At 38.1% G+C, this 25,975-nt stretch overlaps 1 protein-coding gene across 1 annotated transcript in view; it reads right to left on the bottom strand.

Annotated features, from left to right (window-relative positions):
* Window positions 1-25,646, bottom strand: part of LOC108426548 (potassium voltage-gated channel subfamily B member 2) — a 134,590-nt gene extending 108,944 nt beyond the window's left edge. Inside the window, exons 1-2 of the mRNA XM_017696136.2 lie at window positions 25,522-25,646; window positions 22,871-23,562 (exon numbers count right to left, since the gene is read on the bottom strand). Of these exons, the coding sequence (XP_017551625.1) occupies window positions 22,871-23,452 (582 nt within the window). The 5' untranslated portion in view covers window positions 23,453-23,562; window positions 25,522-25,646. The remainder of the gene's footprint in view (window positions 1-22,870; window positions 23,563-25,521) is intronic.
* Between the last annotated feature and the right edge of the window lie 329 nt (window positions 25,647-25,975).

Genomic DNA, 25,975 nt, shown 5'->3' with positions numbered 1-25,975 from the left:
CATGATGGTAATTCTTATTAGGTTTGCCCTCATCCAGGTTTTTTTTGGTCCCCACAGTCTCATCTGAGTAATGTTGATTATCAGCCAATGCTGATTCATTCTGATCTTTTTTCCATGTATATGACCACACAATATAGGTAAGATACTAGGCTGATAATTAAAACTACAGTAAAATCACTTCATTTTAGGTCTTTTCAGTATGTCTCCCTGAACAACAGTGCAACGCTTTGGGAAAAAGTACCTTTTCAAGAATTAAATTAGCAAATTAGGATGTAGGAAAACGACCACACCCTGAAATCCCTGTTGTGAATGATAGCTGATTGTGTTTGCATCGTTGTCTGTACTGTGTGGTATCACTGTCTGTGGAAGCCCAGAATCAGATTACATGCAACCCACAAACCGCGAGGCATCTCCCCTCAGCACTCAGTGAAAAAGCACCCTTTAGGTCACATAGGACTGGACAATTATCTTTATGTTAATTATCAAATTCATAATAAAATGTAACCTCTTCTACTTACAAACACAAAATTTGATTTAGATTGAAGTTTAGAATCTGCACTTTCCACACATTTTTTCCACTTATTACAATGAGTTGTGAGTGAGAAATAATTCATGTAAAATTACAGCATGATTTTGCCAGCAGTGGTCATAACCAGGGATTCAGCGTCACAGTCGCAAGTTGACTGACCTGCTACTTGCACATGCTCCCCACAGACTTAGGACTCAAGACTCACAGATCAGAGACTGAACTCAAACTCTCACCTCAGAGATCAGACACTTGACTTGTATTCCCACCTCCAAGACTCAAGACTTGAGACAGGCTCACATCCCTGAAACTTGAGACTTAATTTGGACTTGCATCCCAGATACTTGAGATTTGACTCAGACTTTCATTTTAGAGACTCAAGGCTTAACACCGCAGAGATTTAAGACTCAACTTGACTCGCACCTTAGAGATCAGAGACTGGGTTTGGATCCTTGCCTCTGAGACTTGAGACTTGACTCAAACTTGCATCCCAAAGATCAGAGACTTGTCTTGGATTCACACTTGAGAGACTCAAGACTTTACAAGGACTTGCATCCCAGAATCTTGAGACTCAACTCAAGACTAATCCCCTAGATTCTTGAGACTCTCACCTCAAAGACTCAAGACTCGACTCAAACTTGCATCCCAGAGATCAGAGACTCGACTCAGACTCTCACCTCAGACAATCAGAGACTTGACTCAGATTCCCACTTCAGAGACTTGAGACTCGATACAGACTTGCACCACAGAGACTCAAGACTTAACTCACATTCGTACCTTAGAGATCAGAGACTCAACTCAGATTCAAACCTCAAAGACTCACGACTCAACACAGACTCACACTCCAGAGACGCATTCTGACCACAGAGACTTGAAACTCAACTCAAACTCGTATCCTAGAGATCAGAGACTCAACTCGGACTTGCACCCGCACTCCAGACACTCCAGACCTGACTTGAACTCACACTCCAGAGACTCAAGACTCGATTCGGACTCGCAAGAATCGACTTGTGAATTGTGATGATAACTGACTTCTAAAGGTTAGCAGCCAAACTCCGCCAATCCTCAGCAACACTGTAATTCAGCCTCATTAAACCTCCTTATGCTTTTGGTGCATTCGGCAGAGGCATCTAATCAGATAAATGGGCCAGTTCAGTACTTGTCTGATGCATGGAAACACAGTAATTGATTAATTGCCTTCAGTGACACGTGACCACAGCAATGGAGCGCTGCTGACCTAGCTAGGCTAAATGTGGTCTGCTAGCCTTAGCAGGTTGCAGGGTTATGTGAGGTGCTCGATGTGTTAGCATGGTCAGAGGGGATTAGCATTCCCCACAGGCCATCTCAACTCAGATGAGCAGCTGTGAACTGCTTCCTCAATGCTTTTAGTGCTCTGTTTAGGACACAAACCTTTCAGTATTTGCATTAACATGACACTTGTAGAGGTCTGATGTGAAATGCTCTGTTTTAGAGAAGCTTACAGAGCCAGAATTGTTCACAGGGGTGACAGCAACCAGAAGTCTATCTCTAAAAGCTCAGTCGCAGAAAGATATTACATGAAATGGTTATGAATACACTGCCTGATGTCTGAGACATTGCTTTGCAATGGTTTTGAGAAGCTCTGTGCCCCACCCATTCACAGTGAATGAGTGTTTCAGGAACGATACAGGGCAATCAGGACACAGCTCATGTACATAAATCAGTCTTAAGGCAGAGTAACTAAAACAGCCTGTTTAATACCAAACGATAAAGATAGGCTGAAAAAAAAGTCATGTAAAAACGATTTTGGTTACATAAAGCAACACAAATATCATAAGACAAAAGTGGAATGTTCGCTGGGAACTGCATGAGTGATTGTAAAATCCTCTAAAGCCCAAATCTGTGCAGGTTTAAACAGAAACACTAGGCAGAGAGGTCACCTTTACACCATCCAGGTCACAGGAACACGTGTGTCAGATGAGAAATGCGAATAAACAGCCGTTCAAGTTAAAGTAATCACGGTGCAAAAATCAGACAGATGATTCCTTTTCGTTTTAATACTTCCCAACATAATCCGCATTATTTTGCCGGCCATTCAGGACTCGTATATCTGTCTGAAGCGGTCAGTACAGTGTAATCCCGCGCTAAGATTTCAGAGAGCCTTTCTGGGAAATCAGTTAAGACTCATATTATTATTTGTGCTCAAAGTCTTATTTAATCACATAAATAAGATGAATTTCAAATCCTTAAGGTTTTCCCAAGCACTTCATCTCTTTCATACCCACTACCATGAGGAAAAACTCAGCAGAACTCGGTCTGTTTGGTCTAAAGTAAAGAAATTCTGAACAGTTACACCTTTAATTTTTTTTTAAACAAAAAAGGCCATAATGTCAGAGAAGAACCATTCTCAATTCACTCTTTTCTCAATTTATTTTACAGAAAGAAACAAATACTACTTATTACTAGTAAAGTTCACTTGAATCATGTGCTAATGATGTTTTCACAAGTAAAAATTACATTTTTACAAATTCTCATTATTACATGTACAAACTGAGATTTTCACTGAACTGCAAGTGTTGCATGTCAAAATCTGTTATTGCTTAAGTTTCTATTCTTACTTATGAGGACTGAATTTGCACATAAAGCAACTAGTATGGAATCAAATTCAAACTTCATAATTAGAATTTCAAAAATACATTTGTGTAAAAAATTTAATTTGTTGGAACAAATACTCAAAAATCTTCAAACAAGTCATTTTAAAGGACAAGGAAGTTTTCTTGTAGCACTATTGTTTTGTTACTGCAGCTTTTCTGTTACATACATTGTGAAAAATTGGCACTTAAATGTAAGTAAATGACATTTTAATGGAATTTTTTGACACTCTTTAAAGTTTTGATGCTTTTTGTAATTTCTTGACATTGAAACAAACCAATGACTTTTTTTAAACAAGAAATTCTTGTCACTTTTTATTGTGCTTATGTTTATTTGTATTTATTTTCATAGTATATGGTGGTTTTACAAGCACAAGCAGATCTACTGCCAAGATAAACAGTTTTAAACAGTGTGCATAGGTGTGTAAGGCAGTACTGTATATGATTATGTATAGCAAAATGATAACTCTCAAATTTTGCAAGATAATAGATGCTACAGTTATGACCTGAAGTTCATTACACTCATTAAAGCATGGGTTTATGTGATCTGTGGGTCTGACTGGCAATGGTACAGATGGGAGATGGAGGGATTGTCCTTTTCTTGGCATGTCCGTAGTTTCTCTCAATTTCCTCCAGCTATAGCAGCATCTCAGACATGGCTAATGAACATTTATGGGCCCCTGCAGCTGTTCTTCCACTTAATTTACCATCAGCCTGAAGGTGGATCTGAACTCCAGTGGCTGTCTACGTAGCATTCCACTTATTGGCTTGACATAGTGCTGTTGGACACTGTTTCTGGCCTTCGTCCTGCTAAAGATTTTTTAATGCACACGGTTACTGCAATAAATCCCTTTAAGCACCATGAAATTAATACACATTAAACTCTGAGAGCACCTGTATGGAAATATGTTTTATATCACCAGGAATTCAATTTGAACAAAAATATGATATTTATATACTAGTAAATATTAGTAAATAATATTAGCAAATAATACAATAGTCTGCACTTTGGACTTTTTTCTGTTTGTTCTAATGCCAAAAATGCCAAAAACAGCAACAAAGGGGGATCTTTTCATCAAATTTAAATCATACTGATATATTTCCTCTTCAGCTTATAAACACTAATGTGGTATGAATTCAACATTATGAATGTTTCCACACAATTTCTCCACTTGTTTCAGTGACATACAAGTCAGAAATAATTAACATGTTACTGCATGGTAAGACAGGTACTGTGCAAAAGTCACCTAAGGCATCTAAGCAAAATGTCGAAAAGCATTTATCCAGGCCATAAGATGCTTAGAATACTTACAATACTTTTGCTGTAAAAAGTAACAATAATTTCTTGTTTTAAAGTAATTGATATCCTACTCAACATAAGTTAGGTGTCCAGGAGAAATGTAGAACCAGCATTTGCATTTATCCCAAAATTAGATTTTTTTTCATCTACAAAAAAATGCTTAGAGAACTGATAAAGCTGATAAATAATTTTCTTAGGTAGATAACTTTCTGTTTACATGATAATTCATATAGTAAAAGTATGCTTTTGTTATGACAGGTGATAACCATGTCCAAGGGTTCATTCTGGGTTGCAGTGACCTGTGACAGTGACAGAACTAACTCTTCCCTTCCTGCCTGAACTCCCTCCTCAAGCCGAGAGCATTCAGCTGTATTTAACTACAGTAAGCTCATTAAGACACAACTTACAGACCTGATTAGCACACTGCTACTGAAAGCTCTCCAGCAGGACAGAAACTTGCTAAGCACCAGCTAGCATGAAGGGACATTACAGGAAAACTTTGACAAGACATGTTTGGTGTCTGAACTTTGTAACTTTAGTTTTAGCCCTGAAGCTACGAGTTTAGCTAAGCACTGTTAGAATGTTGTTAGGTAATTGCTAACCTTGTTAATTATCTTAATTATTATAGCAATCAATTACTTGACTGTGTATGCAAACTGACCTTTTTTGATCATTTTCGATTTTGAAATACTATCTAAGATGCCACAAAAAGGACATAAATATAATGAAAAAAGTGGATACCCTACCTCAAATTTTGTGGGTTATGATTGAGTGGTTTCTGACACTGTAAGACACACTGCTATCTATGAATTTGGTCTGGACATTAACAAATTTCAGGCATCAAAACAGATGTTACTACTGTTTTAGCTATGTTAACATACTTATGCCCAAGTTTCTCCATCTGAAATAATAGCAAATAGAAGTCCAATCAATGGTGTGATCATCTGTGGACATTTAACTCCACCTGTTCATTAATCTTCTCTTTTTCAACATGAAAAATTCTTTTTACATTTCACAGGCAGCTCCCTGTAATCACTCTCCAACGCCACAAGTAGCTCCATCAGTCAGGCTCTGCTCAGCAGCCCACAGGCAGACTTACAGACTGCACTGAGGAGTCCTGCTGCCAGGAGAGCCCCAAAAACTGTGTGGAGGAGTAGGGCAAGAAGGAAGAATGATGAATTGTAACATTTTTACTCTGAATTAGGTGGAAATTATTATAAAAAGTGATTAGACGGCTATGGGTAGATTCTGAACTAACTCACTTCATTGTCATCACATTGCAGGAGCCATCAAATGTAATAATGTGTAAAATCGTTGCTGTTATTTTGTTGCCATGCACCTTTGAAGTTCATACAGTCAACTGCTTTCTGTTTTACAGAAACAGGCTGCCTTTTTAAAGATTTCTCAGTCAGAGCTGAGGCAATGAAAACTAACTAAACTTTCTTACAGAATGCCCTAACTGTTTATATCTGAAACCTAAAAATGTCTGAAACACTGCAACGGCTCTGGCTTTTGTAGAAAAAAACTTAAAACGGCATAAATGAATAAAACTTTCCTTCATAACTGGCATAGACAACCATGCCTTAAAATCCCTTCTGTTTACTTGAGCCTGGAAGATTAAGATGAATTTTCTTCTTCGGTTTCTCTTTGACCAAATATTTGACACAACTGCAAAAGAATGGATGTTAATCTATGTCTCGAAAACAGTGAGAACTACTTCAGGTAACTGAAGGTGATTGAGGGTCTGCAGTATTTCCATTTATCATTTGACGCATGACTGAAACATCTCAGACTTACACACTAAACAGGCTAACATAGCATTTTTTGCACTGTATGCACATTGTGTTGTTGGTGCTTATATGTGGTTGTAGCAAAACCCAAACATGGAAAGAGTTTCTACCAGCCACTATTACTCCAGATGGTTTAGATTTTTGCTCCACCTAGCTCACAACACATAGGGATGAAAGAAAAATATGGACCGTTTGAGAACTGGGTTGGGAACTACTGTTGCAGGGCATTACAATTCATAATTCAACTTAAATGTATTTGTCCAGCCCTTTTTGCAAAGGATATTCAGTGTACATATGTTTTAAGTAACTCTGTAATAAAGACTTTCACATGTTTTCGCAATCAATGTTGTGGCTAAATAATTGTTGTGTTGAGGAGGAGAGGTCTCTGAAGGCATACAGCACCCTGCATTACAAACACGACAAACTACCTGCCAAACATACAGCAGTACTGCAGTATAACCTCAGTCTTCCTAACCTGGAGCAAGAGCCCAGTCTGTATTTCATTTCATCCTTCAACTGGAAACATAATGCTGGGCCACACTCATATGAGCCCTTATTCATCAAAGCTGCGTACAGTCAAATCCGATGTCAAAACATAAATTTCACCCACATATTTTTTATTAATCAATTTCATCTTTGGCGTGTCTATGATCAAACTCTCAAACAACAGCTAGTGCTTCTCATATTGTGCAATAATACAGTGTTTTCACATACTCACAAATATACACCATTAATAACACCAACAGGCCTGGGTGATATCTAAAAATAAAACAACTTAGAGTTTATGAAAAACATATCAAGTAATATAAAGTCAAACAACTAAAAATCTTTTGGTAGTTTAATATTGCACCTCTCTGCAAACCTGTGGATTTATGAGCTCCTGCTGGTCTGGGTTCAGCTATTTCTTCTCTTTATATATATATATATATATATATATATATATATATATATATATATATATATATATATATATATATATATTTTTTTTTTTTTTTTTTTTTTTTTTACCCAATTTTCTCCCCAATTTAGTTGTTTCCAATTCCACCCGCTAGTTGTTAGAACTCCCCCAATTACACGATACTATCAACACTAGGAGGGCTAACACAGGCTTCCTCCGAGACCTGTGAAACCAGCCACCGCTTCTTTACGAACTCCCGCTAGCGCAACGTCATTGGACAGTCGAATGCACTTGGAAGAAAGCGCCAACTGCCAGCTGACTAACATCGTGTTGAGTGATGGAGGGCGAAGGTGGGGAGGGGGAAGGTAGGGGCCACCCAGAGAGAGTGAGGCCAAATGTACTATCTTGCACTCCCCTCACAATCTCTGGTGATAGGGCCAATGCTTAGATGGTTGCATCATTTGGGAGCCCAATAAGACAATATTTTATCATTATTATGATAGAAGACATTACAATATGTGTTTCTGAGCATAACACAGATATTACCAGTACTTTAAGAACAACAACCAACTGCATGTTTTATTACAGAGAGAGCACAATTAGTCCTGTTTATTGGATTTATTGCAGCATATTACAAGAACCGCCAAACAAAAATCATTGTACTGTTTATGATATGTTTTTTGATGCATATCCCGCAACAGGGCAGGATGGGGTGTGATGGGTAAATGACCGTAGCTGGCCTGAGGTGTAAGGCTGGTCTTTAATAGAGTCAGAGGATAAAATAAATCTTCAGAAGAGCTTTCGGCTGCATAGTGCGCATTAATAAATAATATTTATATAAATCATCTTCATTCTTAATGTTTAATATGTACATGGATATTTATTTATAAGGTTTATTGAAATCTTGACTAGCTCTGTGATGCAAATTTATGTACAGTGACCTCTAGCATGTCTATATTTTTTCTTTTTAAAAGTCAAAATGCGACATCAAGACTGCTGTCAGTATTGTCAGTAGTGGCAAAATGAAACTCACATATTCATAACTATAATGTTATATTAACATATAAAGGTTTTTCTGTGGTCTTCTGTTAACATTGCTATTATAGTGATTTCTTTGATAATGGATTCATCACCAAAATTGATTTTAAGAAAACAAAAACTAAAAAAAATCCACAAATATAACTACACTTTCAGTGACTGTCAGCAAAATTAGAAATATTCTCAAATGTTCTCAGGTCATGTTTCTTAAAGCGCCCATATCAAGGAAAATGTTCAATCCTACCGGAAATAAAAGAGTTGCTAAAGTTTCAATACAAACCCTTTTGAATTCTTTGTTTTGGTGATGTCACTAAAATGAATGAAAATGAATGTGTTTGCATATATCTGCATATTCACATCACATACCTTTAGCAGTTTAACTCCACGCATACACACCAAAGTTATAGAGAGTGTTTCAGCCCTGTTGCTTTGTGAATTAGGCACAATACAGGGAGACCAGTAATGATAGTAATGACCAAGTTATGACCAACCAGAAGAGAGCTCATTTGCATATATCAGTTTAAAGACACAAACTGTTCAATTCTAAATGATACAGAGAGGTTGGAAAATGGACATGTAAACATGAAATATGGTATATAAAAGCACAAAAATGTTATATGTGAAACTAAGAAAAAAGAAAATACGAGAAAGATGTAGAATATGTACATTTACGGCATTTGGCTGACGCTCTTATCCAGAGCGACTTACAATTTGATCATTTTACACAAGTAGGCGAAGGTAGTGTTAGGAATCTTGCCCAATGACTCTTATTGGTATAGTGTAGGGTGCTTACCCAGGGGTGGGATTGAACCCTGGTCTACAGCAGAGAAGACAGAGGTGTTAACCACTACACTACACCAACCACATATAAATGAATCTCAAATAAACTGTACATATTAGACTAACTAACAGTAATATTGTTGTTGATACCAATAAACCAGAGTTGTCAATTATCAGCCAACTGATATATTGGTCAGGCAATAATTCACAGGTTATATACAAATAAAAGAATTTCCTAGAACAATATGTCCACATTTAGTACACTTTAATAGTGCAGTATAGAAAGGCCTACAGGAGTTTCAATATATCACACAATGCATAAAATACCAACAATGAGTCTGTAATTCTCTTGCTTTGCAGCAAAATCTGTAAGCGAGAGATAAATGAGGCCATCTGCTTTCCAGCTTCAGCTTCACAGGCTTAGCTTAATTATATAAACACTTTTTCTGTCTGCATTGCAGAGCTTCAGTGTATGTTTCTGTAAACTTTGTCAGATTATTCTAGTCTGTCTGGCCAAATCAGCACCATTAATTCATCTGAATTAGACACACCGTATCTGCTGTCCAACTCCACAGCATTTGCTCCGTACATGACACATGCTAAAACTCCTCATAGGACCTCACGATCCTCCACAGACCTCCCTCCAATCACCCTTGCACAAGCCGGAGCACTCAAAAACAACGGGTTATTAAAATAAAGCACTAAGCGTGAAGCATGTTTGTCTAGCTTTGCGCAAAAATTCTGGCAAAGCTTTTGTAATTACTGGAGTCATCGATTTCTACACAACTGCAAAGTAATTAAACCAGCAAATCTGAAATGTCACCATTTTCCATGGCAAAAATCAATGCAGTCATGGACTTTCAGCCTCCTTTTTTTTTTTTTTTTTACCAAATAACATCTTTTTCGTGTATTTTGTACTGTGGTCTAACATACATGTCTTAGACATACTGTAAAAAAGTTGAACTGGGCTGTGGGTGTATCTTTGCCAGTAAAACATCAGATATAACATCAGAGCAAATATAAATGAACATAAGTTTGAAGAACACAGGTGTGGCTCCTGTCTTCTTGCTGCACTCCAGCCATTGCATGGATTTGTTCAATCCATCACTTGATTTAATTTAACGAAGGACTGATTTGATAAATCAAGTTTTGGATAATAACTGTAAATATTAGACTTCCTTAAGAAGAGATTAGGAAAAGTTTAACATTCACATACAGAATAATAAGAGATTATTTATTTGTCTGTTTTATAATTGCTCTTATGTGTTTTAACCCCTTAAATGGCCAGGACCCATGGGTGTGTCCAAAGGTTTATTACATAAGTCTATGACCTAAGAATAACTAAGAAGCCAATTTGCATTGTAGTCCATGTAGTTACTGAGTAATAAGCTTTAGTATGTCTATTTCCACCATTTTATCTATTCCTTTTTGTTAATAATGCAACTCATGAATGCTGCTGCTGCTTATAACAGCTCAAAATTTCACTCCAGCAATAAATGAAGCCTTGTGCATCTTTTATATAGTGATAGGAAACACAGTAACTCACAGAAAGCTCCAGTTCTATATGTTGAAATGAATACAGTTTTATGGTCTGATTTAGCTGTTGCCAATAGGGCTATAAGTCCTCTGACGGCAGTTATAAATGAGCGTTTGAGGATTTTTTGGATCTGGTACTGGGCTCAATTATATTTCTGTTTCACTAATTTACTTTGTCAGGTGCATCGTTTTCTGTCACGGCTGACATTACAATAATTACGCTGCCACTTTCAGCAGTGCTTCTGCACTCCACTACTACAGCGATATCCCATTGCTGCTTTCATTATTAACAGTAAAACATGTTTAAACATGGCCCAAGTTGCGAAATAGCACCCTGCTCTTTTCAAAATACATTATTTTACCAAATGACTTTCCAGGTTTTGTTTTGTCATTAGGTTGAATGAATAACTCATTTTAAATGTAAGTATTGTGATATAAACTGAGTTGTATTCTACAGTTTCTCATTAAGTTCAAGTGATAACTTGCTCTAAATGTAGGTATTGTGATATAATGTAGGTTTGTGGGTGGAGCCTGCGCAGATCGGTCCTAGTGTGAGATTTAACTCATGCCTGGAAAATCCTCTTGAATAAAGACACTCTGTAACCAATACAATGGCAAAAGAACGGTCCTCATAATCCAAATGGTTGTGTCTTATCTGATTGTGAAAGCAGGGTAAAGAGGATTTAGGATGCGGAGCCTAAATGCTGGCCTGCACTGATTGGGTCTCTGCGGAAAGTGTTATGTAACTGAAACGCTGCAGAGGAGAAGAAGGTGTGTTACACAAAACGACAGCCTGACCCTAGGGGGCACTCATTTAGGAATGTTTAGACTGGCGTGAACTGAAAGTCAATCCAGAAAGAGTTCCCGAATATCTGATGGGAGAAAAACAGGAAACAAGTGCCGTGGGGGAAGAGATGAGTCACTCATAAAGCATCAACATTCAGCTGAGACCACTAGTTGGCACAGCCTTTTTTGAAGGAGTATTCAGCAGGTTAATTTTCATTTCATTTTATTCATGCTAAATATGTTCTAAATCATATTCCATTACATTTTGAACCAAAAAACATAAAAACTCACAGCAGCCAAATGAATCAATTCATAACACAAGTGTCAATACATCAGTCAAAAATATGTTAACGACTAATATAACCACAACTACTACACAGAGCATTGCCAGATTTTTCAGTCTGGGTAGGCTGGGTGGGGGTTTACATGTTTCAAAACGGTCTAGTTTATTTATTTATTTTTTTCCCCACATATAATAATGTCTTCTAGGCTGGCATGCTCAAGAGCATTTTCAAGTCACATATTTTCGAAAACACTGCTAGTATAGTCGAAGTAAAGGGAAGGAAAAAAAATGTTTTTAAAAATATCCAGACATGTGTGGATGAGGTATGAGCCCTGACTGGATGGTAAAATGAATATCAACTGGACAACATCATTCAAAATAGGACTGGCAAGTCCAAAATCGTAGCTAAATTAAATCCTTGCTAAAAATAAAAATAGCAACACTTTTTTGTCAATTAATATTGAGACACCTCCTAACTCAAGCAAATGTTTGGGCAAACACACCAAAAGTGTCTGAGTTGAAGCTTAATCTTTGTGAAATAAAAATTCTTGCTTAATAAAGCACTTCAGCTGCTCAATAGTTAGACACACTGTTCCCATAATGAGCCGCATGATTTCGGTGGGAGACAGGCCTGGACTGCAGACAGGCCAGTCAAGCACCTGCACTCTCTGTCTATGAAACTATTGTTTCACATTGTAACACGAATGTGGCCCGGCATTGTCTTGCTGAAATAAGCAGAGACGTCCATGAAAACATGTCATCTAGATGGCAGCATATGCTAGTCTAAAAAAAAAAAAAAACATACAGTATTAATGGCGCCTTCAGAGATGTACTGGGTTTTGAATTTTGCATTGGTAACAATCAAAATAGTAAGAGTTTCCTCTTATTATTCTTATTATTTTGTACATTATTTCCCAAAAGCGATGTAAAAGATGGACGTTTTTACTGCGCATCAGTCTATTTCAGATATGTTCAAGCCCAGAGAAGTTGGCAGCATTCTGAGAAACATGTTAGGTTTTTAATGCAGAGCTGTCTTAGTGGTTGAAAGTCACAGGTATTCAATATTGGTTTTCAGTCTTGCCTTATACACACATAGATTTCTTACACACATGGTCACCCATTACCCAGAGAGAGAAAGAGAGAGTCAGCAAGTGTGCACGAGAGACAAAAAGAAAGAGAGAGAAGGCACAACACGATAGAGAGAGCACACGTAACAGGTAAAAGGACATAAAAAGGTGTGTTAAATAGAGAGAGAGCACAAACATGAGAAAGAGTGTGCATGATAAGAATGCAAGGGAGAAAACAGTGCCTGAAAAAATAAGTCAATTGAACATCAAACAGTAAGTTAATAGAACAGTTAAACAAAACAATTCTACAGTGAAGTAAGAAATGCGAGCCAAATAAAAACAATACTCTCATGATTATGTATATAAATCTCTACAGATCATTGGACAAATTAATATCATTTTACTTCCTTTAGTATAACTAGGTCTACTAAAATATGTAGTTAAAATAGATTAGAGCACAAATTAAGCCCTGGATGTGTGGTTATGTTGTTAAAATAAAATATTATTTGCATTTCTTAAGCATTAAAGAATACTAAAATAAGATGCTGCAAATCAGTAGCTGCAAGTTCTCAAAGTTTACTAAAACATTCATTCTTTGTTATAACAAGTGGACATGGAACAAATGCAATCCTCCACAGCCTTAAAAATCTAAAATTTACTGCACGTAGACTCCACTAATAGATCACAAAGGTCCATCCAAAGCACCGTTCAGATGATTAGAGGCTACACTATGCTGTAAGAGCTGTATCACATTTTGGACACATAATTCAGTTTGAAATGCATAAGTCTTGATAAATCTAGCACACTTGCTGAGCTTCTGCCAGGCTTCTTCCTGCATGAATACACAATCAGGCTGTTTCCATTTTTTTAGAGGCATCTATAAATCCCCACCGGCTCTGCTTTAAACAAGCACAGCGCACTTATCATGCAGTGAGGAAGATGTATTTTCCTGGTAATGAATGAGAGCGCATCTTATCATGAAATAACATGTAAATAAATCAAACTGTCCAGTCTTATAATGAAGTTTGCTATGTTTCTCATTCTAAAGTTCTGTTGGTGATCCACAGGCTGCTGTTATTCAGCTCATATGTTGAAAAAAACAAACTCAATCAAAGTCAGCTAAGTTATTCCATCTCCCATCTCAGAATATAAACAGGGCTTGTGCATCTGTTATGACTAATTTGGAAACATATGGTATTTACTTCAGCAAAACTGCTGCTTAACAGGTATTATAATCAAATGCCACCAGCAGACATCAATTCACGAGTAGCTGCATGAGAACGCTGCAGCTGTTAACACTTCAGTGTGCAAAGCTAATTACCACAGGGAAGGTCTTGACTTAAAGGGGAATTCCACCAGATTTAAAAAAAAAAACCCTGCATAATTCTCACGAATCCACTGAGTCCTAGCAAGGACTCGGACGCAATCTCCTAGAATCCTCACACATGACTTCTACACTTCCTTCGACCTCGTTTTTGACATTTTTGCATGTTTTTTGACTGCACCTTCTGCCTACTCCCTTTTGGATTACTGCAAGAGTGCTATATTTGTTTGTTTATATCTGTTGTGTCTTCTGAATTTGAACCCTGCCTAGTTTTTGACTATGACCTTGGACTCTGATTTCACTAGTAAAGCCCCCCTTTTGTTCTTTAACCACGGGTGTCTGAATTCTGTTGAAACATTACAATAATTAAATGGTTAAGATGTAAACAAAGTCATTCAGAGTTGTTTGGTGTGAAATGCTCTGTTCTAGAGAAACTGAAAGAGTCAGAATTGTACATTGTAGTGGTGGTGATAGGAACCAGATGTTGACCTCTAAAAGCCCCCTCACAGAAAATTGCGATAGAAAATTGTTATGAATGCACTGCCTGATGTCTCTGACATAGTTCTGTGCTTTTTGAAATTATGCAAAATTTGATTTAGTTAGTCAATAACAACAAAAAGAAAGAAGCACTAACCTGGCATGGAATTGCCTTCTACTGTACTATGATCATTTGCTGACATGACAGTTATTAATAGTCCTTTTTCTTCTTAATTATTACCATAAAATAAACAAATAATTTACAAAAAATTCACATGCATATGCTTCTTGTGTTTTAATATTAGATATGTTACAATATGGTAAGTGTATCTGTGGTTACACTCACCCCCAAGTTGTCAGATTACATTTGCACGCGTGGTGCCTGGTGCAGGGGTACATGCTGGGTGTAATATATGAGGTAATATAGTCATCAAATAAAGCTTATTTTTCAGATTTACCACTATTTTACTAGAAACAGAGCAATACAGCCCACTGCACCGTAATGCACTGACGTTCTGTAAGCACGTTAGCTTGTGGCTAACATCAAATCCATTAGCCTAGGTCTAATTTATTAGCTTTTCTTTGAAATATTGTACTTTAATTATGTTGAATGCTCTAATAAACTGATTGAAACATTGACTTATTAATGTGAGGCACATTTTTAGGCATTCCTTATTTTTTGCTGTATTAATAAATGTACTGAATCGGGACATCAATGTATCACATTGAATTAAATAAAAATATTTTTAAAAATATTATATTATTTACCATCATCAACTACATATAAAAACTCAGAAGACACATGTGGGTTTACATCATGACCCCTGGTTCCTATCACCACCACTGTAAAGACATCCAAGTCTCTACAATGAACTATTTCACATCAAACCACCCTGAATTACTTTTTTTTTACATCAATTATACAGAAATTGTAAAAATTCAGTAGAGTTCTCCTTTAACAAGAACAGATGAGTTTTACATAAGCCTACAGAGCATGACGAGTACAATCTGAATGCATCTGTACACATTATTTCAAATCTATACTGCCATCAATAAGATTTAATGACTTTAAATAACGAATTTCATGTGTTTATTGAGGTCTGCCCTTTACATAAGCTTCAAATGGGCATTGAGTTATTCTATGGATCTGAATGACCTCAGCTGAAGATCAATGCTCACTGTTCATCAAAGTAAAAACTTCCTGCGGCTAACGTCCTTCTCTGCAGTCCCCTGAGCAGGAATAAACGCTGTACCTACACGCCGGGCCACTGCTGTATTAAGAGGTTGAGGATGAATATTTATAGAATCACGCCGAGGTGCACTCTATCCTCCACTTACGCTACTTCTGTAAAGCAGAGGCCTAAAAAGCAGCGGACAGCTGTATTACTGTACCGGCCGCGAGTAAGCACTGACCATCACATCCATTATTCACAATAAATGTTTGCACCGAAGCCATAGAGCATTCTGGAGCTTTACTTATATTACTGTACCTCTCTTTCTCTCTCTCTCTCTCTCTCTCTCTCTCTCTACCTCTCTCTCTCTCTCTATATATATATTCTTCTCTCTTTCTTTCCTGTCTCTCTTAATAATCTTTTTCTTACCTCTCTCTCTTTATACTCTCTTTTTCTTTCTCATTTTCTTCTCCTCCTCTTTCTTCTTTTCTTTCTTTCCTTCCCTTTCTCCTAATATCCTTTTCTTTTTCTCTTTCCCCTCTTAATACTCTTTCTTCCCTCTGTCGCTCCTTATCATTTTCTTTTGATCCCTCTTTTAACTTTCCTGTTTTCTCTCCACCTCACCTTCTCCCTTTCTTTTTCTTTTCTCCCCTTTCTTTCTTTCTTCTGTCTCTCTCCTTTTTTCTTTCCTTTCTTTCTCCCTGTACACTTTTCCCTCTATTTTATTAGTCTCTCTCTTTATTCTACTCTCTTTTTCTCTCATTCATCCCATCTCTCTCTTGATATTTTCTCTTTCTTTTTGGTCTCTTAATACTCTCACCTTTCTCTTGTCTCTCTCTTGATGCTCTGTATTTTCCCTCATCTCATTCTTTAGTCTCTCTCTCTCTCTCTTTACAGCCTGTCTTCCTCTCTTGTCTCTCTCTCTCATACTGAATTACATGAAGTCATAATGTAACTCTCCCATCGCTGGCAGATAAACAATGTGTCACTCGACCGCCCACAGCTATCCTCTGTTCTGCGCCGGGGAGGGGTGTTTGGACTCATCCAGTGAGAGTCTCTGAGCAACTGTGAGGTCTGAGGGTCAGCAGCATGGACAGGAGAACACAGTGAGAATGTAATGGTCCGATTTAAGGTCAGACTGGACTCTCTCCCATAATTCCTTCCGCGTTCGCCCCACTGTCTTCTTGTTTTCTCTTTTTCTCTCCTCTCTTCGCTGTCGGTTTGTTTTCAGTGTGTTTACACTGGCACACATCTCCTCCTTCTGAACCACTCTGAGGAGATCCACACAGCTCTATGACTTCTGTGGAATTCATCAAAGGCTACGTGCTGTGTGAATCTCTAATATGGACTGAGGTGATGTAACATATTACATTCATCCATAGAGGAGAGAGAGGGGATAGTTTTATAAGGGGGTGATTTGCAACACCCTTCAAATCAAGCATGCTAAGTACTCTGAGAGCCACCCAAAATTCTTGGGTATACTGGTAAATACTTAACATGTTATGTATTGGGGTGGACCATATAGCAAAAATTTGAAGTTTTCACAATACATATGCCACAATATTTATTTAAAAAGTACTATCAAAAACTCTTAATAAAACATTTGTGTAATAATTTTGTTATTGTGATATACATTATGCATTTCTGCGCATATTATAAATACTGTCAGTGCTTAAAGAATACTGACCAACTACATGTTACATTGTAAAAGTACAATTAGTCTTAATTTTTATTATAATTAGTAGTATTTTAACTGGATTCAGTGCAGTGCATTGTGTGAAGTGTCATACAGTAATAACACTTTCCAATACCGATACCTGATCCTTAAGTGTTGGTCGATACCAAGTGCTGATACTAACTCTAACCTAACTAGTTTATAAGTCTTGAAATATATACAATTCCACTTTTTAATGATCTTATTTTGTTCTGTGTCACAAAAAAAAACAGTAAGCTTGAATGAATGCCATTTACTTTATTGACTTACTGTCATTATATATCTATAATATATATATTATATATTATATATATATAATTATATATATATATATTATAATTATATATATATTATATTATATATTATATATTATATTATATATTTTAGATGTTCAAGAAAACCTATTTTTGTTCAATTACTACATATAATTAGTATTTACTATTATATGAGTAGTGATAAAAACCATATTTTACTGAAGAAAAATGTGACATATTTTCAAAATGTAAAAATGGAACTGAAGAATATGTAGATAAACCTGCCATGTGTACATATAAACTTGTCTCTGGCTCAGCAAAAATGGGGTCAAATATTGTTTCACATCTGAATTTCTCAAGTCATTTGTCTCACACTTGTGTCCCATACACTCACACAGTGTAATGCAGCTGACCAACAGCACAACAAGCACACTGCAGGCAGGTTGAGTGGACACACTAGCCTGGCTTACAGACAGCTATGCTACAGGCTAACCTTATGTTATACGCTATTAAATTACCCTGAGAGGTGATTGGTCCCTTCAAGTGGTTTTCGGACATTCGCTCCGCCAATAAGAACCTGCACAAATATGAAGTCAGACTGTAACTGACTACACAGGGGGTGATGAGGGGTTACTGAAACATCCCTGACTCAGACATTCAGCTACAAGGAACAACATTGTATGTACATTGTGTTATTTGGCTTATTTGTGGCATACCGGTGGAAGAATTCTATTAGGTATATCACTCACTACTATAAAGATTGTACAATGAGCTGCCGACAAGCTGTTACGTTATGTCTACCAGCGCGCATGTACTCAACTTCACACATGTGTGCCAGAAACTGCATTGTGGTATCAGTCATAGGTGTTTAAGTATCAGCACTTACAACCTTGCAATAACCAGCGTATTGATAGTTTTCTATGGTATTTTTTATGTGTGGTAAAGGTGCTAATTAAGCAAGGAAGCTAATTAGCCAGTTTGTACACTTCAGGCTTTTGTATAAGTTTAGTATAGAATTTGTCTTTTCAAATTGCATTTATTGATATGGTCTATAATGATTTGTGATATGTGTTCAACAATTCAAATGCTGTGCTACACTAAATGCACTTAATCAGGCCTAATCATGCTCTTTTTGTAATCAAGCATACAGTTGATCAATGGTGTAAGTACTGACAATATGTTCAATATGCTCAGACAAACATTGTAACTTACTGTGAAGTGATTGTGACATATTGGGATGTAATTAATCACAACACTGCTGAATATAGACATATTGCCTAGTCCCAGTTACATATAAACAAAGACACGCAATATGAGCTGCTTGTGCTTTAGCGTTCCATGCTGCATACTTACATTGCAAAATTAACAACTTATAGAAAACTCTTATACAATAAAATGTTAAGTCACTGAATTGGCATTACACTGAGAGGCTGATACTGCAGTAGCTAAACAGTATCTAATGAAATCCATAGATCAGGTAATGTCAGGACAGACCACCTCAGCTGGAGGAACCAACCACGGTCACGACTTGATGTTCTTATGAATGTAAAGCTTTTTACAAATATTTCCTTTTCAAACCTTTTCAGCATGACCAGTTTTTTACTGAAGCCAGCCTGTTAAATGTAATACGTATATGGGCGCCCCTGTTCGAGTTACATGTTTTGTTGGTGAAGATAATTTAATACATCGTTTAAGATTGAGTTATTAACTTAAAAATAATGGAAATAAATAAATCAAGTGAACTTCTTTCACTTAGAAAATAAATATAATGTGTAATTTGGTGGGCATTTCTATTATTCACAATAAATCATTGGCTTGACTGCCTGAACGGCTGGTAAAAATCTGTGTACTTGCATTTAATGTATTTGCATTTAATGCTTTATTTGAAATAAAGTAAGTTACTGTGTTTGTAAGGTGAATCACAATCACAATACTGCTTTTTTGTTCATATCCTCCAACCCAGCTATGACGCATATTAGACATTACTGTGGTGTTCACAGAGCACAGCCTGCACCGTGACAGCAACTTTATAACATGCAGCCAGAGCAGAGCACACTGCTGCTGCCCTGACCATAAATACAGAGAGAGTGAGAGTGAGAGTGAGAGAGAGAGAGAGAGAGAGAGCGAGAGAGTGAGAGAGAGAGAGTGAGAGAGAGAGAGTGAGAGAGAGTGAGAGAGAGAGAGAGAGAGAGAGAGAGAGAGAGAGAGAGAGAGGGGCCGAAATTGAATAACGCCTGATTTCTGTATCAGCTCAGGAAATGTCCAGTGAAACAGATGACACTGCATTTATGGAAAAGAGAAAATCGCAGTACTGCACTGAATGAGGCAGCGCTAGCGCTCAGCTCGCGGGGGCAGCGGCTCCTTTTTTTCCTCACACCCTGTCACACGTTCAGAGGATGTTTTTATGATGCAGTCGCTCAGACATGAAATATTATCCTCTCTAAGCGCCGGCCTGAAGGCTCCTTCGTAAATTAGTGCTGATTGCATTTCATCAACGTTCTAGCACCGGTTAATGGATGACCAACAGATCACCACACAACTTTACAACATCAGAGAGCAGGCGAGTTACAAGTTATGAAAATATTCATTTAGCAACACTTCACAATCATTATTAGCACAATCACGCAGGTTTAGTTCATCCAACCAAATAGCAACAGCGTTCATACTGGTAAACATAGTATGGCCAGTTTAAATGAAACGGGGGTTATACTACAACTACTACTACTACAACTACTACTACTACTACTACTAATAAACTACATGGTGGTTAAAATTGTACTAATACTAATGATGGTTTAAGACCATATGGAACATATTACCTCTACTAATAATAATAATAGCAATGTTGCCTAATATTAAAGTAAAAAAGACTACTATTACATGCACATAATTATCTCCTGTTTAATATTCTCTATTAAATCTGTACTGTTCATTTATACATATCAAATATATCTTTACTTCCCTGTAATAGCCTTGCTGCAGAAAACTAATGTCCACTAACCGTTTGTTCTGTTAAACTACAATTTCAGTGAAGCTATTGCATCATGAAAATACAAATATCACATGAGTACAACATTAAATACTATTACATAAGAATGCCAATACTATAATGTACTATTTATGATTTAGCTTTACTTCACAAACACAGAGTTGTCTCCATGCGCTGCTGACCTTCACTACACCACCCCTCCACTCTCACTGCTCACCTTCTGCAGTTTTCATTCCACACTCTTCGACAAACATCACACCTGTTCACACGTTTCTGATCATATAAACATTCATTTTCACTTCCAGCTGCTGGACTCCTCCACACTTACAGAATCACAGCTCTTCAGTTCTACAGCATGTTTAAATCGAGGGAGTAAAGAGTCTGTATGCAAAAGAATTTATATCAACAGAGCCATAACGGAAAAGCATCATCACTATCATTAAAAAACCCTGAGATCTCCAAAACATTAACTTTACAGAAGTAATAAGCAATAAAATGCATGGATCTTTATCAGTCTGTCTCTCTATCAGCCTGTCTGTCTATTATTCCGTCTATCTATTAATCTGTCTGTCTCTCTCAATGTTTCTGTCTCACTATCGATCTGTCTTTTTTCTCAATCAGTCTGTCTCTCTATCAGCCTGTCTGTCTCTCTATCAGTCTGTCTGTCCATCTATCTCTCTGTCTGTCTCTATACAATCTATCTGTCTGTCAATCTCTCTGTGTCTATTAATCCATCTATCTATTAATCTGTCTGTCTCTCACAATGTTTCTGTCTCACTATCGATCTGTCTGTTTCTCAATTAGTCTGTCTCTCTATCAGCCTGTCTGTCCATCTGTCTCTCTGTCTGTCTCTATACAATCTATCTGTCTGTCAATCTATCTGTCTTTTAATCCATCTATCTATTAATCTGTCTGTCTCTCTCAATGTTTCTGTCTCACTATCGATCTGTCTGTTTCTCAATCAGTCTGTCTGTCTACTAATCTGTGTCTCTCTGTCAATCTGTCTGTCTCTCTGTTAACCTGTCCTTCTGTCTCTTGATCAGTCTATCCATCTGTCTGTCTATCAGTCTATCTGTCTGTCTATTAATCTGTCTGTCTCAATCTGTCTGTCTCACTATTGATCTATCTATCTCTCTATCAGTCTGTCTGTCCCTTCTTCAATCTGTCTTTACTAATATATCTGTCTGTATCAATTCATCTGTCTGTCAATCTATCTGTCTGTCTATTAATCTGTCTGTCTCTCTCAATCTATCTGTCTCGCTATTAATCTGTATGTCTCTTTAATGATCTGTCTATCAATCTGTCTGTTGCTTCTTCAATCTATCTTTACTATTCTGTCTATCTATTAATCTGTCTTTCTCTCTCAATCTGTCTATCTCTCTACCTGTCTGTTGCTTCTTCAATCTATCTCTCTTCACTAATCTATCTGTCTGTCTATCAATCTGTCTGTCAATCTATCTGTCCATCTATTAATCTGTCTGTCTCTCTCAATCTGTCTATCTCTCTACCTGTCTGTCGCTTCTTCAATCTATCTCTCTTTACTAATCTATCTGTCTTTCAATCCGTCTATCTCTCTGTCAATCTGTCTGTCTCTCTATCCATCTGTCTGACTATCTGTCAGTCAATCTATGAGTCAATCTATCTGTCTGTCAATCTGTGTGTCTGTCTATCTGTCTGTCAATCCATCTGTCTGTCTATCAATCTGTCAGTCTCTCTATCAGTCTGTCCATCTATCTGTCTGTCAGTCTGTCTCTCAACAATTTATCTTTCTTTCTCTCTTTTAATCTGTCTGTCTGTCTTTAATCATCTTTAAAGAGGTCTCGCTTTGTTTCGATCTGTCTGCCTGTATATCTGTCTATCTGAAAATGTCCACACCACAATGTAAACTGCACTTGGTGTGATTTAAATGATGTGAAAACAATAAAAAAAACAAAGAAAAATGGCCTGAGATTTTTTCTCACGACAGTGATGATGTTAAAATATGCATATTTCACCACGGAAACTCCACTTATACACTTAAAAATAAATGCTGTTTCCAAGTGATACCAGAGAAGAACTACTTTTGGTTCCCCAAAGAACCTTTCAATTAATGCTTCTTTAAAGAAATGTCTTGTTATAGGATTTATGAGCATGAAGAACTTTTTTAAAGGTTTCAAAGAAACCTCCACTGTACACTGTGCAACTGTGCACCCAAGCCAGGAATCACTGAGGAACCTTTTTGAGAGCGTAGACCTTCTCTGTTGGCCTTTGTTGATTAATCATCCACTGAAAATAAGTCTGCCATTCTGGTCACCATGGTTTCCTACCTTAGCAGCGACAGAGGAGTTCGGTTTCTCCAGAAGATCCCAGAGTTTCTTCCTCTTCTCAGAGCAGCAGGTGTTGTCAAATTCGCCCTCGCCATCCCTCTCCCTCAGTGTCTCAGCCTCCCTGCGCAGCTCCTCATTCATCTGCTCCTTCTTCTGGTGGTATCTGGCCTGGCAGCATGACTCCAGGTAGATCTCGTCGATTCCCCAGTAGTCAAGCTCCTGACCAAATGACAGCGCGCACATCTCCTCCATCATGTGCAGCTTGCCGGTTCTGTAGAAGTTCAGGATGGAGGTGAAGGCTCCAGGGTGCCGGTCAAAGAAGTATTCATTCTCGTTCAGGCTGTAGTCGTCACACACCTCCATCAGGGACTCATGCGTGTTGCAGTCACGCAGCTTTCCGAGCCGCGTCCGCGGCAGCCGGTCCAGCGTCCGCCACAGCACCTCATGGTTCAGCCCACCCACATTTAACCGCACCCGTCTGGACCGGGCTTTGGTCCGGATTATTTCAATTGGCTCCGGGGGAAGAGACGTGCTGGAGCGGGCGTTCGGCTTTGGAACGCCGAGACCGGAATTATCACTCATGCTGACCACAAGTATGGGGCAGGAAGAAACAGAGAAATAGGAAGAAAAAAAAATAATAATGCCGAATGACAAAGTTATGTTGGATCCTCTTTAGACAAGTCCCTCCATGGCTACAGAGAAAAGAGAGAGAGAGAGAGAGAGAGAACATCAGAAATAGCCAGAATAAACAATCAGATTTTTATCATTTGCACTTAGGAATTTGATAAAATCTCGAGTCAAGACAGTACATATATAAAAATGAATCTCCAAAAATAATCCATCTTTAACTTAATCTTTTTAATATACTACAAAAATCAGCACATTTAATAAAAAGTTCAGCCTCTTCCAAACCTTTTATATCCCATATTACACAATATTACACTCCAAAGCAATAAGCGTAATAGCAGGACATAAAGCAAGACGATGGTGATAATGGTGAATACAAAATGTGTTTCTGCAAATTTAAAATGTAGATGGTTTTTCAGCTGCTGTATTTCTTCATGCTGGACAGTGTTGAGAGCTAAACTGGCTCTTTATTAGTCCAAGGCTGGCTTTATATCACTGATCCATCTGCCTCGCTCTGTAAAATCTTTAGCGCATGTGGGATGAGAGCGCTGATGGGTATGATCAAAGCAGAATTACATAAGAAACATTTGAGCCATGATGGTACACACCGGTAAAGTGAAATGGTGAATTAATCTGAACTACAGTGTGTACATGATTTTCACATAAATGAAGTCACAGTTATTGCCAATATAAACCAATCAAACCAGTCCAAACGTAAACTAAACCTAAACCAATTCAAACCACACGGAAATAGAGACGAATGTAAACCAAACCAAACCTAAACTGCACCAAATTTAAACCATAAACCTAAACCAAATCAAAAGCAAAGTCAAATCAGACCAAATGTAAACCATTTGGTATCATTTGTAAACAAACCTAACTAAACCTAAGCCAAACCAAACCAAATGTAAACCAAGTCAAACCAAAATCAAGCCAAACAAAATCAAACCAAATGTACACCTAAACAAATTTAACGTGAAACCAAACCCAAACCAAATCTATCCCAAATCAGATGTAAATTAAACAACCACATACCTAAATCAAACCTGAACCAAGTCAAAACTAAAACCAAATCAAACCAAATGTAAACCAAACTTAAATCAAACCAAATGAACACCAGGCTAAACATAAACTAAATCAAACCCAAACAAAATCAAACCAAAATCGAGCCAAACAAAACCAAACCAAATTGAACACGAAACCTTTCCCAAACCAAATGTAAACCAAACCAACCATAAACCTAAATCAAAGCAAACCTGAACCAAGTCAAAACTAAAACCAAATCAAAGCATGACTAAATGCAAAACAAACCCAGCCTAAATCAAGCCAAACCAAGCACAAACCAAGCTAAATGAAAACCAAACCAAACATTCACCAAACCAAACCACACCAGTCCAGACCGAGCCAACCCAATCCAAACTCTGCATCTACACTTCAGTTCCTCTGAGAGCTAATTCAGCGCTGCTCTTATCAGTGCATGCCATCACGGCTCAAACGCTTCTCATGTACCAAACCAAACCAAACCTAAACCAAACCAAACCTAAATCATAACCCAGACACCACTGTCCAAAGCGCTATCCATGCCTTGCTCTGCTCTGACACTCTCTATGTGTTCCCGTATGAATTCAATAATCTATCGTGTTTCAAACTCAAATAAATAAACAGCGAAATCCAGGCTACACTCGAGCGCTGGAGCACGTGTCTGTACTGAACACAGTAAAATAGTACAGCTAATATTAGCCGTGTGAACCGCTGCTGTGGTCCCTGCTGAGCGTGATGAGAGCTGAGCCGCCAGAACTTCATTCTGCTGCGCGTTTTCCATCGGATCTAAACTGTTGCGCTCACATCCACTCTCTCTGCTCCAGGAGCGATGCGGACAGCCCTCACTGTGCCGCTGCCCGCTCTCGCTCCAATTTGCCGCTCCACCTTAAACGGTGTAGGCGCCAGAATGTAACTACTGCACCGTTTATGGTGGAACGGAAAACTGGAAAAAGGCGCTGGCGAGTAGGGAGCCAACTTCTTACCTTGCTGAAGTAGTCCAGCTCCGGCATGCACTCCGTCCTCGCCACCGCGCGCTGCGGTGTGTGCGCGTGCGTGTGCGCAAGAAAGACCGAGCGCGAGGCTCCGCTACAGCGCGCGCGCGTCCCACATTCTCCTCACGAGCTCCGCGGAGCAGCTTCAGGAGCACGACCGACGAGCTCCGCCCACAGGGAGAGAGAGAGAGAGAGAGAGAGAGAGAGAGAGAGAGAGAGAGAGAGAGAGAGAGGGATGGGCGGGGAGGTGGAGCAACGTCTTGTAAGGGAAACCTAATTTGATTGGTGAATGGAGGATGAGGATGAGGGACAAGAAAAGGAGGATGAAGATGAGGAGGGAGAGTCTCACCTTGCGCACAGGTAGCTCTCACCTGTTCCACAGAGCTCTATGACCAGCCTGGGCAGCAGTACAGCGGAACAGCAGTGTGACTGTTATAAATGTATT

The sequence above is a fragment of the Pygocentrus nattereri genome, chromosome 24 (assembly GCF_015220715.1).
Source record: "Pygocentrus nattereri isolate fPygNat1 chromosome 24, fPygNat1.pri, whole genome shotgun sequence".
Taxonomy (NCBI): domain Eukaryota; kingdom Metazoa; phylum Chordata; class Actinopteri; order Characiformes; family Serrasalmidae; genus Pygocentrus; species Pygocentrus nattereri.
Note: the sequence above shows the minus strand (reverse complement) of the source record. Positions and strands in the feature narration are given on the sequence as shown.